The sequence below is a fragment of the Anabrus simplex genome, chromosome 14 (assembly GCF_040414725.1).
Source record: "Anabrus simplex isolate iqAnaSimp1 chromosome 14, ASM4041472v1, whole genome shotgun sequence".
NCBI classification, from domain to species: domain Eukaryota; kingdom Metazoa; phylum Arthropoda; class Insecta; order Orthoptera; family Tettigoniidae; genus Anabrus; species Anabrus simplex.
Genome location: NC_090278.1, coordinates 57,527,259 through 57,545,554, shown reverse-complemented (window position 1 = coordinate 57,545,554; position 18,296 = coordinate 57,527,259). Strand labels below are relative to the sequence as shown.

At 38.4% G+C, this 18,296-nt stretch overlaps 1 protein-coding gene across 1 annotated transcript in view; it reads right to left on the bottom strand.

Moving 5' to 3' along the window:
- The window catches only part of LOC136885422 (gastrula zinc finger protein XlCGF57.1-like), a 71,065-nt gene that overhangs the window by 29,726 nt on the left and 23,043 nt on the right, over window positions 1-18,296 (bottom strand). The window contains exon 3 of the mRNA XM_067157950.2: window positions 17,779-17,874. Coding sequence (XP_067014051.2) covers window positions 17,779-17,874 — 96 coding nt within the window. The remainder of the gene's footprint in view (window positions 1-17,778; window positions 17,875-18,296) is intronic.

Genomic DNA, 18,296 nt, shown 5'->3' with positions numbered 1-18,296 from the left:
GTAATAGCGACTTCTGGCTCGGTGAGGAAAGCAACGGTAAACTACCTCACTCCTCATTTCCCTAGTACGCCTCTTCAGTGATGCCTAGGCCATCTATGACAGCTGATGGCGGAACTGTTGAGGATCCAACCAGCCTACGGGCTGAGGACTAAACATACATACATGACATATGAAAGGTTAAAACTTACCTTTAAACTCATGCATAAACCGGTCTTAGAATACTTTGTGACGCGGCACGGGTTAGCATTTCTGAATTACGAGAGAAGTGCCATGGTGCGGATAGTCACTGTACTGTGTTGTAACGTAAACAGAAGCAAGAGACTTTCTCTCCACGTCATAGGAAAGTTTGATAAGCCACAATATTTTGAAGGGGATTATTTATATTCCGTGCAAGTACACGGCATCTAAAATGCATCAGTACACTAATCCAGTGAATAAAGGACTTGCACAGGGAAGCCAACATAGATTTCTCTTCGTCTTTGGATCAGGCTTTTTTCTTTCTTTGCGGGAGTTTGTTTGTCAGTGAGTTATCGAAGTGCATTATTTATACTGCAATTCCACCTTGAATACATTTTGGAAATAGCTTTTTATCGATGGCATCTAAAAGGTTTAAACTGTGAATCAAGGTTACCTGCATGCAGTTACGGGTCTTAGAATTTTTCTGACGCAGCAAGGGTTGGCATTTCTGAATTACGAGTTGACGGTAAATTCGAAATCACGTAATTTGAAGTCAGATTATTGTGTCTCAACAACTTCGAATCAACGAGGTTTTACTGTAATTATATAGACCAGTTGAAGAGGGGAGGTACAGGAGAAGTCATGACACACGGCACTAGAACTGCTGAGAACATCCATGAAGAGTGTAAAACCTAAAACCGATGATGTCATCCATGTTTGACTCAGGTAATTGGCTGACTGTAATCCCGTAACTGTGGCAGTGTGTGCACCTCAAATGCCGAGAAGAATGCAGCACTAAATGACGAATGCGGTGAAGGTGAGTTCACAATATAAAAAAGTAGTCAGTTGTAGCTACCTACTAACATGAAAGGAAGATAAAAACTACGGCTTGTCAATCTCTATTCTTACGCAACCTACAAAACGAAATTCAACTATTTTTTTATAATACAAGAGAACAACAAAAACGTAAAATTAATGTGAAGCAGACTTCCAGCAACACATGACGATAGACAAGTAATTCCCTATTAAGGAATACTTAAAAGCTTGGTAGATCTAAACAAATGGCAATTCAGCATGTCCTGTCCTTGAAATAAAGACTGAAAGTAAATGATAATTTCTGCCAGGAATATATTACATTCATGTGTGAATTCGAATCACTTGACCACATGAAAGAAATGAATGTGAAACCCTCGCAGGAAGAAAATCACTATTAAATTGCACATCACCCTGTCATAAATCAGTCAAGTTCAACAACAAAAGCACTTGTTAATTTCAATGCTTCGGTCAAGGCTGACAATGGCATAAGTCATGTAGGGCCATAACATCTCTTCTCTATAATCATCTGATTGCGGGCTCAACAAATAGCAATTACGTGTGTATGGCAGATCATTTACGAATGAAATTCGAGTGACAAAAATGTTGCTCTGTGTAAAATGAAGGGTAGCATAGCTGAAAACCTGTCCCTTCAACGTCTGAGATTGACGGATCCCTTCTCTCGATAAGACTGCTCGAGAAAACATTAAAGGCTCTGAGTTTGAACTTGGTAAAGATACAAATGAGTAGCACCATGTGCCGTCCAAGGAGAAACCTGCTGACTTAGTGTTCAGACGACTACAAATGAACATAATCATCAACAATACAGTATTGTGACATGCTCTTGTATGGCCCTATCAAGACTGAACCAACTTGTGTTTCCACACAACTACAACATTCCTTGTACATTGCCATGATCATTTTTATTAATGCCTGTTCAATTCCTTTTCGGCACCAGACTGTCCAAAACTTTAGTCCTGGGGACAGTATCATAAGCCTTTTCCATACATATATTTTTCCTAGTTGCATTACGTGGCACCGACATAGATAGGTCTTACGGCGACGTTGGGATCGGGAAGGGCTAGGAGTGGGAAGGAAGCGGCCATTGCCTTAATTAAGGTACAGCCCCAGCATTTGCCTGGTGTGAAAATGGGAAAACAAGGAAAACCATCTTCAGGGCTGCCGATAGTGGGGTTCGAACACACTATCTCCCGGATGCAAGCTCAGAGCTGCGCGCTCCTAACCGCATGGCCAACTCGCCCAGTCTTTGCAATATCAATGAATGTCATCACCATATTATTCCCATACTTCCATTGCTTTTCCATTAGTTGTCTCATAATGAAAATGGCTCCATGGCTGACCCACTTCTGAAACCAAACTGATTTTCCTGTAGCTGATTTTTAACCCTCAACCTTATCCTGCTTTCCAGTATCTTCTCCATTATCTTAGCAACATGGGATATCAGAGTAATTCCCCTGTAGTTCTTCAATACTTTCTTATCACCTTTCTTGAAAATTGGGACGGTTATTCCTTTTAGCCAATCCTCAGGGACCTCATTCTCCCAGACAATCCTGAGAATTCAATATGTGCACTGCAGGCCTACAGCTCCAGCCGCCTTTATCATCTCCACTGAAATTTCATCCCTACCTGCAGTTTTTCCATTCTTCATCTTTCTTACTCCCATTTCAATTTCATTCGTAATAATTTATTTATCCATTTCTTGACCAGCTAATTGCCTTTCGTGGTGGTCCACTGAATGACTGTCATTAGTTCTCATGTTCAGCAACTTCTGGAAATACTCTCCCCCTATACTTCTTCTGGCTTTGTTAATAATATGTCGCCTTCATCATTCACAAATCTCGTGTTTACTTGATCTCTCTTCTTGTTTCTTAAGATACCATAAAATAATTCCTTGCTACCGTGTATATTATCTCTCAATTCCTGTGTGAATGAGCCCAGCTTTTCCTCTCCTCTTCCTCCACTTCTTTCTTAGCCAAGTTCTTTGCCTCCACATATTTTCTTCCAATTTCTTCAGTTATATTGGTTATTTCAACCAGCCCTGAATACTGCAGGGGCCCCTTATCCACCACCTGGGGATGTGCTCAGTAGGGGTCAGGTTCCCCTGGTTACTTTCAGAAGTTAACCTTATCCACAAAGGCTGAGGTTTTTCCCTTCAATTCTAAGGTAGAAGTCTAACTAATGAATTATAATATAGTGTCTACAGACGCAACTAGTATATAAAGACCTTATTTAACATTATTTTATGTCCAAACAGAATGCAGATAAAATGAAAATAAGTTACAACAACATTCAAATAAAAGTTCAAACATGAAAATCTTTTATGTTATGTCCAAATTCTATAAAACATTTGTATGCAGTGAGCTGCTTGGCACTTGTGGTGTGGCATTATGTATATGGTCTTTCATAGCCGCACCGCCCTTCTTGGGTCCCTAGTTGTGACACCGTCTGCTTATTCAATACAATATCTGAACATTCCATTATTTGTAGATCAAGCCTGCCAGGTTAAATTAGAATTTTTCATTTGTCTGTAAGAAAAAGAAAAAGTAAACATAATGGTTCTAAAGGCAACATGACGAAATGAGAAGCCAGTGTTGAAATTAAAAGAGACTTACTTTTGATGCAAAGTCTTTGCAAGTGCGTGGGCTCTATGAGCTCTATTGGCAGATTGTCTAGCTGGTGGGTTGAACATCTGGAGGGTTGGAGAGGGAGGAGTCTGCAGCATAGCAGGGGAGTTGACCTTTACCACCCACTTGTGCTTTTCTTAACTGTCCCTCTTCTTGCTGGTCTTTCCCTCTGTTCATATCTCTAGAATATTGGATTGCTAGTTTAAATAACTGATTATCACCTGACATGTGTTCGTTTAGACCACTTTCCCTGTCAAGCTTCTGCAATTTATAAATTTCCAACTTCTCGGAAACATTCATCTGTTTACCCTTACTTAAAGAGTTTAGCAGAACCATATCACCTTCGGTGTTCATGAACCGGTGATAGTTATGATGCATATGTTCAAACATGGCAGAGTATCTAGCATATTTTCTTGCAGTGACATGCTCTTCGTAGCATACTGCTACACTTCTACCTGACAGCTTCACATAAATTTTCTCGCACTGTTGGCATGTCAACCTATACACTCCCGATTTACTATAAGTACTGCTTGTATTTACACTGTTAGAATAGAACAGGATTTTAACATTATTGTTTTAGTCCTAAATGACACATTAATATTATAACTCGTGAAGAGTTTGACCAGATTATATGACTGCCTACTGATATAAGTAAGTCGCACATTTCTTCTTTTCTTTATTGTTTATGAGGAACGTTGTAGGTTTATTCATGTTCTTAATCTTGATCCTATTTACGTAGTTTTTGGAGTCACAATAATAATAATTAAACTAATGTCATAACGCTCCATCTTTTCAATATTGTAGTAACAGGAGGTACACCCACCCAGTTAATTTGAATAAAGCACCTGGAAGAACCCTATCTGCCATCCTAAATAGGCAACAATTACTACCAGAAATTTGAACTTTCCTCTACAGATGTCTGTACAAAAAACTTATGTTATGCCCTCTGTTGTGAAGAGGTACTATTATGATTGCAAAGTAATTTGTTATTTTAAGGTTTAAACTGAACTGTTTATTCTTTGTTCTTGGTGTGTTAATGTTTGCAACACTTCTATATCTTTCCGCCAACGTCAAAGCTGGCCAATTGTACTTTTCAGCCAATCACCCTTATCTTGTACCTATTTAATTGCGCTATGGTAATTGGGGGTGTGTTTTGCCTTAACCCAGATTTTTCTGGATCTTTCCCCTCGGGTATAAAAGCTTTCAACCACGTGGTCTTATTCATGACTCCAGTCCGGTGTGTGTGTTTATAAAGGGACGGGGAGCCTCATCCATAATCGAGTAGTCCACCAGCTCAAGGTAATGGTGGCCCGGATTTTTTTGAATGATAGTCTTTGAAAGCTAGCTCAAGAGGAAGGTCTGCGATTTTAACTATGTAACTTTAATTTTCCGAAATGTAAATTCCAAGTTCAAATGTAAATTTCAAACAAGTCAAAAGTACTTAAACATAATCAGGGAATAGAGAGTGACCTACAATCTTGTGTTCCCTATCAAATTGATTTGGAGGTGACTATGATTTTGTAGCACTTTTCAGTTTGTAATCCTTGTAATTTAAATATTCTCTCCATCTAGTCACCTCAGTAGTACAGGCTTAGACTCTGTAACTTTGGGCCATAAGCCAAAATAGGGTTTTAAAACATTTCGATTTTCAAGGAGCGCAAATGTCCGCCTCCTCTCCATTTTGATTTTTGGGCCACTAACTTAACCTGTTGTTTTTCGCAAAGCTCTAGTAGAATGGATACTCGATACCCCTGTGTCATTTCTTTTATGTAAAGAGGTATACTGCGAGCACATAAGACAGTGCATGCTGTAGGTCGTGCCTTTGATAGGCCTGGAAATAGATTCCTACCTGTTAATATTAAAGAGGATAGACGCTCTTTCTCTTCATGTAGAGGTGTTAGTGTAAATACTGAATGGTGTCTTTGGAAGGTCGTTTGGAGAGTGGTCTCCTAGATGTGCTCTTGGAAGAGTGTGTATTTTGAATACTCTGTCTCCTGGTGATGTAAAAGAAATTGGGAGGTTCGTCTCCTTGACTGTTCTTAGAAGTTGCAGTGCTGTTGAAGAATGTATAATTAGGGAGCTTCAGCTCAAAGTTGTTTATTACTTGTTATTCAATTTTCTAAAATCGTTACCCAATCTTATGAACTTCTGTACCTGAAATGTAAAGTTTATTTTTTGAAAAGAAACCAAAAGATAGCTGAGGAAAAAAACATATCAATAATTTTAATGTTTAAAATTAATCTTCTGATTGTCCTATTCTGGACCCATTCATGCCCAAACCTTCTTTCACTTCTGTCCACCATGGTATCCCTGGAAAAAGTGGTAGCAGAGCGTGGTTGAATGGGTCTACATCAAGCCCCTTTTGACAGCTACTTGCAGAAACCAACTTCGAACACTATAAATTTTCCTGGTGGCTGGAAGTTCATCATTAGAATTAAAAACCCCTGGCCAGGCTGAGAATCAAACCCGGGGGCACCGGATGACAGGCGGACGCGTTGCTCCCTACACTGCGGGGCTGGACAATTTAAGCCTTACTATTGAAAGTTAATTAAGCATAACCTATGGCATATTGGCGTTTTATTACTTCTGCCATTACTCTTTCAACAAAAAAAATGTTTTTTACTATTTGTTTTACATCACACCGACACAGATAGGTTGTATGGCGACGAAGAGCTAGAAAATGGCTAGGAGTGGGAAGGAAGCAAGTGTGACCTTAATTAAGGTACAGCAGCACCATTTGCTTGCTGTGAAAGTGTGAAACCCCAGAACACCTGCCCTTCAGGGCTGTCGACAGTGGGTTCGAACCCACCATCTCCAAAATGCTGGCCGATAGCTACAGAGACAGTTGTCCAGTACCACAAGTAGCAATTGCAATTGCTTGAATCCCTCCTCATCCAGTAATTATTGTGAGAGATTCAAACAATATGTTAAAAAGTAAGTTATTATTTTAAAAATTGGGTGTTCAGAGTTATGCAGGTTTACATGCACCTTCGGACATAAGTTTTCTTATTCATGTCCAAAATGTTATGATACATGGGGCTACTTTGGAAAAGTAAAGAGTATAATAGAACTCCCAATGCATAGCTTTCAAAATTCCATGCAGAGCATGCTTTCCTCCCTTGAAGTCAAGATGGGCTGCCTAACTGCACTCTTAGGATCTAGGACTGACGTAGCCCTTACTTCTTCGCAACTTCTCCGTATGACTTTCACCAAAAATACCTTTAAGAGATTTATCATACATATCGGCATTGTAATTACGATAGACCATGCTTCCAAGTTTATGTTTATATTCTTGCAGCACTGTCCGAAGTACCCCAGGAATGCACCCTACTCAGAAATCTGCCAAAGACATGATTCTTGAGGTGATCGAGCTAACGCAAGTTGACCGTAACAGAACTTCAGTTGGTGTAAAACACTCAAAAACAATTCACTCCAACTAACATTTGTTGAAAATGTGAACATTCAGTACCACACGAAACAACAAACAATTTCTCCCACTAAAGGACAGAGAAAAGGAGACAACAATCAAGAAATAGTTTTATCCCAATATTTGTATGAATTTTGACCGTCCAATATCAACACAGATCTATCCGTATTGAAAAATGAAGTGTACATTTGTTTCAAGTTAAACCATCAGTCCATTGAATATTTTGAAGCTAATACTAAGAGAAGTGTAAGAAAACAATAGTAAATTGCAGGGTATATGCTGTAAAGGGAATCTGGGCATACAGAAACGCTCATGGCTCAATTTATCTCCAAAGGGAAGAGATTGGGTTGGATCAAGCACATTCAGTATCACTTCAGTGAATGCTCAATTAACAAATCCTAAATTAATTGATCATCATTATTTTACTGCAAAACCAATTATAGTTTTAAATTAACAGCTGAAAGAGAGCTGGGCTCAGGAAAGTTACATGCAGGTAGTCTCGCTTTAAAGTTCTACACAACGATTTATACTGAAAATGAGGTATTCACACCAGAAATAGAATTTCTACATATCAAATTTTCTCATTTAACAACACATCAATATAACAAAATATTCCATTTTCAAAACTTCTGTATCATTTATACAGTACCATATACTATAACTGCACCTATCTATAACCAAGGGAACAGGAAATATTGCAACAACTATCGAGGTATCACACTGATTACTATACCAGGCAAAGTATTCACTGGCATCTTGGAAGGTAGAGTGCAATCAGTCATTCGAGGAAGTTCGATGAAAACCAGTGTGGCTTCAAACCACACACAGGCTGTCAGAATCAAATTTTCAGTATGCACCAGATAACAGAAAAATGCTACAAGAGGAATAGGCATTTGTGTTTATGCTTCATAGATTTAGAGAAAGCATATGACAGGGTACCGAGGGAAAAGACATTCGCCATACTGGGGGACTATGGAATTCAAGGTAGATTTTTAAAATCCATGTTGACAATTGAGCTTCAGGGAGAATTTATGGTAGAATGTGTTCTTGGTTCAGGGTACTTAGAGAGGTTAGAAAAGGCTGTAATCTTTCAGCTTTGCTGTTTGTACTTTACATGGATCATCTGCTGAAAGGTATAAAATGGCAGGGAGAGATTCAGTTAGGTGGAAATGTAGTAAGTAGTCTGGCTTTTTGCTGGCTACTTGGTCTTAATGGCAGATTGAACCGAAAGCCTGCAGTGTAATATCTTGGAACTTGAAAAGAGGTGCAATGAGTATGGTATGAAATTTAGCCTTTCAAAGACAAAATTAATGTCAGTAGGTAAGAAATTCAACAGACTTGTAAGTCAGATAGGTCATACAAAACTAGAACACATCAGTAATTTCAAGTATTTAGGTTGTGTGTTCTCCCAGGATGGTAATATAGTGAGATGGAATCAAGGTGTACTAAAGCTAATGCAGTTAGCTCGCAGTTGCGATCGACAGTATTCTGTTAGAAGGATGTCAGCTCCCAGACAAAACTATCTTTACATCGGTATGTTTTCAGACCAACTTTGCTTTATGGGAGTGAAAGCTGGGTGGACTCAGGATATCTTATTCATAAGTTACAGGTAACAGACATGAAAGTAGCGTGAATGATTGCTGGTACAAACAGGTGGGAACAATGGCAGGAGGATGCTCGGAATGAGAAGATAAAAGCTAAGTTCGGAATGATCTCGAAGGATGAAGCTGTATGCATAAACCGGCTTCGGATGTGGGGTCATGAAAGGCGAACGGAGGAGGATAAGTTCCGTAGGAGGATAATGGACTCTGCTATGGAGGGTAAGAGAAGTAGAGGTAGACCAAGGCGATGATGGTTAGACTGTTTCCAATGATTTAAAGATAAGGGGTATAGAACTAAATGAGGCCACAGCACTAGTTGCAAATAGAGAATTGTGGCAATGTTAGTAAATTCAAAGAGGCTTGCAGACTGAACACTGAAAGGCATAACAGTCTATAATGGTAATGTATGTATGTTTGTATGTATATATGTATGTATGTATTGAACCCATGACCTTTGTGCCCTAAGAATTTTAAGTATGAAAGTTACTACAAGAAGCCCCATGTCAATTGTGATGAGGAGCTTGAACATTTCTTGATATCACGGAAGTGACACGTGTCAAGGAGGTGGCTACCATCCTTCCCACGCTATGATACATCATGTCATACGCACGTGTCGAGCGTTGAAGGATACAGAAGAAAGTTCATGTTACATAAATATATTTATATGAAAGAATTAGTAGTTAACACAGTATAATGAGGGTCCTGTATTTATCTACAAGACACTTGGTCTTCAGTAAGACGGATTTGAGACTGCTAAGCATCTCTGTGGATTATTTCAGATGGACGAGCGTGTATAGTTTACCCACGCTAAGTCGACAAAAAATAGTGCCTATCAAATGAGGTCTTTTAATCAGTTAATTTAATAAGTTTTAAAGGTTCAGGAACACTACTGCTAGCAACGTAGCAAGTTTGTGGTTACATCAAAAATTCTTTTAAATACAGTTCAATTAATTCGAAAAAGTTACGCAAATTTTCTTGGCAGCAAAGGGAAAATGCCTGGAGAGAGGGGGGTACTCTTTATAAATAAGAAGGGACGCCATGTTGAAACGACTGCATTTGTATCATTGAGGCTGGAGACAGAGGGTTGAACTTTTCTGTAAATTGATCGACAAGAAGTAGACTAAGTCCAATCAACAGATTTTAGCCGATGTGGTTGGGGTCTTGACTCCATGTGGAGACAGATTTTTGAACAGAAGTAATTGTATAAAAAGGACGGTCAAGATACCAAAGAAGTATTTATAAACTTTTGTGTGGTAAAGAAAGTCAGTCGTGTGCGGGTAATAAATACAGTCAGTCGAGTGCGGTAAAAAAAAACGACAAGTGAAGAGCATTTTTTAATGTTTTATTTTGTGGAAACCGAAAGAAAAATGTTATGTACAGCCAGAAATGTAAACATGGCTAAATAAATGACAGAGGGTCACAGGTGAGCCCAAAAATGGAAACTGACGTAAACTATGGTAGGTGACATGCCATCTTACCGCCTAGTATATCTTGTTTTATGATGTCAAACTTATATGTATTTGAAATGGGTATTTATGACGCAGTTGACGAACCATATGTTGCTTTATGAATGTCAGAATATGACGAAAAGGTCATTTGTTTTATTTTCTGCTTGGATAAATTTTTAAAGTATTGCGAGCGCCGTGTAATGTTGTAAAAAGTTATTAATGAGGGTTTCCAAGTGATATTACGTATTAGTTTATTTTTCTGGAAATATTTAAATGTTAATGTAACGATTAAGGGGACATATCCGATGGTAATGGATTTCACTGCAACAAATTATTGTGAGCATTGTTGTTGCTTCATTATTTGATTTTAATTGCTTGAGTTGTAAATGTGCTGGGGTTATTAAAGTGAAAACTTTGGTCATCAACCGATGTAATTTAATTGTGTTTAGCCTTCAGCTTAGAAACTTGGATGGTCATGGGATCATTAATCTCAGTGACTTAGATTAGGGCCATATGCCACTGTAGCACCATTTTCCTTGCAGTCATCATCCACAATGACTCTAAACCCTCAGCGCCGACCTCTATACGTTGTATAGACCCTCTTTTCTTCCGTAGCCGCCGACCTCTATATGTGGTATAGACCAATGCATGGTTTCGCATTTACGGCTATAGCGCGGAGAGTTTTGGAGTTATGGATTTGCAAATTGTTTTGTTTCCAAGAAGAAATGTTGGGGTTTATCAGTGTTGTAAAATAAGAATGAGGATCGTTAAAATGTAGTTGTTTTTGTAAGGGTAATTATTTGTCAAGTAAGTCTGAGCACTAGTAATCTCTGCCTGTTTACTTCATTCTTTCCCACGTAATGAAATACAGAAATTATGATATGAGAAGTTTGTCTTTTCGCGTGATGTTCTTTGCTCTATTTGTACATTGAGAGTGCAAAATATTTATCATATTGTCTTTATTTCTCGCTTGTAATATTTTCGTGACTCTCCACGAGCGCTCTGTGTAGGCATCAGTTAGTGCTGCTTTCTGTCATACGATACGAGAACAAGTTGTTCAAGGAATATATCTCGCTTGGAAGATGATGTCTTGACCTTTTATATGAAATATGTATCGAGTTGGTTTGTTTCGTCATGAATGTCATTCCCCTCATTCAGTTTCGTCCTGCTGCAGCTTCATTGGTCCATGTGACGCGCCGCGCTCAGCCGTGGTTTGACTGACAGTAATGTGCTTGAAATATTGTATAATTTAGATGAAAGTTTAGTCGGAAGTAGTAGTGACAGTATTATCAGCAGTGATAATTAAATAAATGATGCGGCTGTGGCGGATGCGGTGGTAAAAGATGAGAGTGACGATGAGGAGGAACCAGTATTTGGAAATTTCATGTAGGAGTCTATTGAAAATTATATAGGTCAAAGGGAAGTTTTCAACAGTGAATTCGGATTCCTAAATTCTCTAATAATATCCAGAAGTGTCACAGCGACAAACACTGAGCAGTTAGGCCTATCTTATCGGGTTCAGCTGGAGGAAGGTTTGTTTACATAATCAGTTCGCTCGGTCGGGAAACGAAATATTCAAGGCCGGCGCGCATCAGATAATACAGTTCCAAGGTTGCAGGAAAGACATTTTATCACGAAATTATCACACAAGGGTGAGAAATACAAACCTCAGAGACGTTGTATCGTGTGTTCAAAACACGGAGAAAAGACGACGTCGGTGTACTGCTGCCAGGAGTGTGACGTGGGTCTGTCTTGAAGAGTGCTTCGAACTCTATCACAAGAGACTAAATTACTAAGGTAATGTGAAATAATTATGTCATTATCTGCATGTACATAGTTCTATCATAAGGAATTCAAAATTTCGTAAATATCGGGCTACTCTTATAATTGTAGTAACGCTTTAAGTGAATCAATGTATTTCAGTCGCGCGTAGTTGAAATCTCATCCGGCCGCGAGGTAGGAAGCTCCTAAAATGGTTGCGACGCTGAGGGGCTAAAGTAACTTAGAAATTTAGATGTTGGTCCATGACATAGTCACAGTTCACATCGATTTAATTAAGGGTCCATGTCGTACAACCACTGTGTGACACACACCGATTGGACTGCCTTAATTATACCCAGAGTCCAGAGTTCATGTTACTAGGGCCGGACCATCAAGAATCATTACGATGGTACATGTAGTCTGACATGGAAGCCGAATTTATGGATTTCCAGACTTTCCTTTCCTTATTTAATAATTGAGACAATGGTTTCTAGTAAGGATGCCCATCAGGCAGTTAAGTCAAAGGCTAAAAACAGCGTTCGGCCCCTCTGTGAAAAATGATTGTGGTGTTAAATGGACAAGATAGAGTCCAAATTATACATGAATTTCAAATTATTAGTTTCTTCAGTAAATGTTTCCTAAATAAATAGGAATATTTTTAAATAGACCTTTCATTTGAGTATATAGATTAGAATTACTGAACACTACCTTTACCTCAGCAACTGACGAAGAACCCAAGAGACAGATCTCATGAAATTTTGCTGATAGGTAAGGAAGGTAGATATCCTTCAGAGTGGACCAAAAAGTTCAGTATGTATATACTGTAGTAAGAAATCTTTCATCTACAGCATATTATAGCCATATATTTCAGTATAATTGGAGTTTAAAATTCAGATTGTCACAAGAGCTTAATTTAATTCGGCCAGTGGGTCATTTGTAACATCTGTTGTTAAGGCAAAGATCAGATAACCTTAGAGCAAGTCTCCTTTAAACTCATGGCAGAGTGAGTTGACATTGTTAAAAAGTAATCAGTTGTAGCTATCTACAATCAACAAAGGAAGATAAAAACTGCGCCTCATCAATCTCTATTCCTACGCAACCTACAAAACAAAATTCAACTCTTTTGGATAAAATAAGACAACACCACCAACGGAAAAAATTGTGAAGCAGACTGCCAGCAACACACGATGACAGATACATCAGGCAGATATACTGTCAAACTCCCTATTAACAAATACTTTAAAACTTCGTAGATTTAAACAAATGGCAATTCAGCATTTCCTGCCCTTAGAAAGAAAAACTGAAACGAAATAAGAGTTCTGCCAGGAATACTTTGAATTCATGTGTGAACTCAAATCACTGGACCACATGAAAGGAAATGAATTTGAAACCCTTGCAGGAAGAAGATCACTATTAAATTCCACATGATATTTTCATATATCAGTGAAGTTCAACAAAAAACACTTGTTAATTTCAAAGCTTTGGTCAAGACTAGCAATGGCATAAGTCTCAACTACACCCACCATGTAGGGCCATCAATTCAAAACATCTTTTCTATATAATCACCTGATTATGGGCTGAAAAAATAGCATTTACAGCAGACATAGGATACTGTATCATGAGGTGAACATCAAATCTAACATTTACAATTCATTATGTATACTCTGGCAAGATAAGGCGCAACAGCCAATTAAAATATAAGGACTCACAATGGTAACCTACAGAACAGCATTCCTTTCCACAAGATGCACAAAGAAATTCAACTAAGGTACAAGCTCCCCTCATTCAAGAATCATCATAAATCAAGACTTCCATGTAGATGACTATTTCTGGCATGGGTGAATTACAGGAAACAATCAAAATTTGTGATGAACTACTAAACCTTCTCACGAGTAGAGGTTTCAACTTACGGATGTGGAACTCTACCTGCCCAGTGTAGTTGAATTGCAATCCAGCACATCTCCTTGTTAATTTCAATGCTTCGGTCAAGACAGACAATAGCATAAGTCTCAACTACATCCCCATGTAGAGCCATCTACTGAAGAACATCTCTTCTCCATTACCATCTCATTGCAGGCTCAACAAATAGCATTTACGTGTGTATGTCAGATCATTTAGAAATGAAATTTGAGTGACAAAAATGTTGCTCTGTGTAAAATGCAAGGTAGCACAGCTAAAAACTCTCCCTTCAACGTCTGAGTTTTGCAGAGCCTTTCTCTCGACAAGACTACTCAAGAAAACATTAAAGGCTCTGAGTTTGAACTTGGTAAAGATACAATGAGTAGCACCATGTGCCGTCTGAGAAGAAACACGCTGACTTAGTGTCCAGACGACAACAAATGAACATAATCGTCAATAATTCAGCTCATTTGCACGGTCCTAGATGGTTGAATCAAGACTCCTTGAGTAGGTCAAAATGAAAATATGATGTTCAAATTTATCTCAGAGCTCAAAAAAAGCCACTAATGCTTTTTACAGCCATGCATGAATATCTATTCACAGGAAAAGTTTCAAGATTAACACAATGAGTCCCAAGCGAGACCATTTGGTTATGTGAGACTAGACTAGTTTTGAACTTCACGTCCCTCTATGGGGTCGCATTTTAATTTGAAACTGAGAACTGTGCAAACCTATTTGGGTGTGCAGTAGCTGTGTGTTTCAAAGTTCTATAAAGTATCTTCCTGCAATCTGTTGGCCGTCTATTTATGTACGTGCATAGTCCACCTTTCATTCGTCAATTACTGTTTTGGTGCGACCCAAAATGGATATGTCAAGAGTGCTTCGCAGGGCAACAAAATCATTGTCTATCTCATGCACGGATTGTTTTTATAAGTGTGCAGCGCTGTGAGTTTCCCTTTTCTTTAAGTCACTATGAGTAAATCGAGCAGTAGATGTCTTAGGGCAGATAGACTGGACGATATATTGAACAAGTCAGACAATGATGATGTAGACGAAATATATAGTTATAGTGATTTTGCAAGTAGTATACAGCGATCTTGCAAGTCCATCCACTTTGATGAATTACTATCTTCAGCATACACTTCCCTACTGTTGCAACACTTGGTCAACTTGACCAACTTCAACCATCCTCATTGACATTGTCACTGTTTTCCCACGTTGCACAATCATCACTGCTTGGTTTTCTTACTCAAATTAAAAGTTATACAAACATAATTATATACATATTCAATATTCCCTAAATAAAATTACTCTTATATTATGCTCTCACATCCTAATTTACCAAATTCACATAATTTTCACTACTTTCCATAACAAAATTATATACAAAAATTTCCCAACCTTAAATGGGAAGATCGTCATTTACAAACATATCCTAATCTAAAATTGGAGATCGTACATTTGTACGCCTCCAGTATGAACAAGCTAACATGTCTCTCGAAATCAATGACATGTACCGCATCACTGCAAAGGAAAAGGTAAGTATGGCTGAGTGTTGGGACATTAACTACTGCATAAGTGCTACTCCATATGGGGGAGCGTGTATGTATACAATTCATAATGACCAATATGACCCCATACGGGTTTGCAATATAAGGCCTAATGTACATAAGAAGTTAACTGAATATATCATAAATATATCCTCATTTCAGCGATTACTTGCTTGGTTAAGCCTGTGAAAATTTTGGCAACAGGGAGTAACTCAATGGCACCCATGGCACTAGATGGAAATCCCATGAATTTCAGTCCGGCACTTAATGTGTTAAACAAGGTACAGAGAGTAGCTGCATGTTGTTTGTGATTTATCTCAAATTATTGTAAACAACCCATGGAGTGAAATTCAAATTCACTGTACATATAGGAGTTGAAGCCTGCACTCAAAAGTTGCATTAATATTGTGTAGGAAACTATAACTCATTAAGACTATAAACCCATTCATAGATCAAGAAGGCAATCTTCATGTCGGTGGACGACTGCACACTATCGTAATTCTAGTAGCGTGGAAACATTAGATCCTTCTGTATCCATATCATCATCTCATAAATCTAATTGTGATGCTGGAATGCCTTCAACTGCTTCATCCTGGCACTCAACTCTTCATCACAACTCTGAGAGACAAGTGTTGGATCCCATTAGCAAGGGGGATGATAAAAAAGCCACATTCATGCACATCTTAAGTGTCATAACAATTAATGTGAAATTCAAGAAGAGTGCATGTATCCCTGATGTACCCATTCCATAAAACTAGAATAGACTATGCTGGCCCAATTCTCATAAAAATTGGTGTCAGATCAAACAAGACCAAACCACCTAGGTACCAAGTCTCTCTACATGGACGTGATATCTGACCTGAACACAACTACATTTCTTGCCGCTCTTTGACAACTTAGTTCTCATACAGGTCAACTCCTGAAAATTTACAGTGATAACAGCATGAACTTCTTTGGTGCAGCTAAAGAAATCATGGCCTTTCTGCAAAACAACCCTAAAAAAACCAACCCTTCACTGAAACTGCATACATGGGACTGACAGGGCATTTCACCACTCCTGCAACACCACACTATGGTGCAATCTGCGATACAGCAGTCAAGAGTCTGATATATCTCCTCAGAAGAGTGATGGATTCTTATTGCTTCACCAACAGAGAATGGACCACTCTTACAACACATCCTCATGCCCCTCACTAAAGTTAAATAATGACCATTTTGACACAACTTACATAACTATATCCTATTTACTTATAGGAGAGCCAATTACTACACTCCCTGATCACGACTGTATTTCCATTCCCATTTTTTTTTGCTAGTTGTTTTACGTCGCCCTGACACAGATAGGTCTTATGGTGACGATGGGACAGGAAAGGGCTAGGAGTGGGGAAGGAAGCGGCCGTGGCCTTAATTAAGGTACAGCCCCAGCATTTGCCTGGTGTGAGAATGGCAAACCACGGAAAACCATCTTCAGGGCTGCCGTTAGTGGGGTTCGAACCTACTATCTCCCGAATACTGGATACTGGCCGCACTTAAGCGACTGCAGCTATCCATTCCCATTACCCAGATGACTATATATTCAGCAGGTAACGCAGAATTTCTGAAAGGGATCATAAATTGAATATCTCAATAAATGGGCAATGAAATACCCCATAGCCACATAGTCACAATGAAGGAAGACGACAGACATGCTATGCAGTGGACGATGATAATGATCAAATGTGTATTCTGGTAGTGACGGATTAATCCATATGACAAAAGTTCAGGTGAGTAACAGTGAACATACAAGGCCTATTCACAAACACTGTCCCTTACGAAGTATGGAACAGAAGGACAAGATCACTTTTGAAGGGCCTGTTAATCCCTTGCAAGTTTAAGTAATATTATAAGTCACAACACACTAATAACACAACAGACCACATTAGGAAGAATAAGAATGTTTTTCACTTGCCACAAGATGGCTACTATGTGTGTAGCATATAAGTGAACACTCACAGTAAACAAGCACAATATCTGCAACTTGTATACATAAACAATTGTATTATCTAGAAATAAATATAATCATTAAGATTACAAAAAAAGGTGTTTCATTTGCAAGCAACGAGTAAAATACCCAGGAACAGTAACAAGAGAATGTATCTTATAGCAACTCTGTGTTTGAAAATATTTACGAAGTCAAAAGTAATAGTAGCAGTGATACCAGCCCCCAAATGATATACAGTAGAGGTCTTTGGAGCAATCTTAACTGCTACACAATACATAACACAAGATTGCAGAACAACTTGAAGGAAAAGTGAAAATTAGGTAAAAAACAGTGAATCTCAGAAAAAGCTGTATTTTCCGTAGGACTATCAATTGTACTGTATGCATGAAAATGAAGGGTCAACAACTGATATCTGTTGAGGCATTTTATAACTATTCTCATTACCTGATGATGACTTATCAAAATATGTACATTACCTGAAGCGAGTCTTCATGTGTTGATCCTGGCTCTGTTAACTCTGATTTAACTTCTTCTTTCAGGGGTATCACTTCTGATGAGTGTTCAATATCTTCCTGTAAAAAATAAGATATATTATGAATGCACAAAAAACACATCTACAAATATTGTCACCAACAAAAGAGCATGATAATATGTTACTTCCCAATAGTGCAGTTACTCTCAAATTTTCACTATTGTATAAAAAAGATTTCTATCAGCAGAGGATTGTTAAAACCAAAGGATTAACTGAGGATGGTGTTATTATCCTCACTCACACCTAATGTCAGAGAAAGGATGAGACTGAGAACCAAATAAAAAGTGAGAAACATTTTCTAGCTATATCAGAAGATAACCTACCAGAGATGGAATTGGCACCATCTCGCACAGAATTTTGGAAGGAAGCTGCCCTAGACATAAACACTAAATCTTACTAACTGTTTCATATGTCCAATTGTAGCAAACAAATCATAGAGGTTGTTTGAACACTTCCAATTAT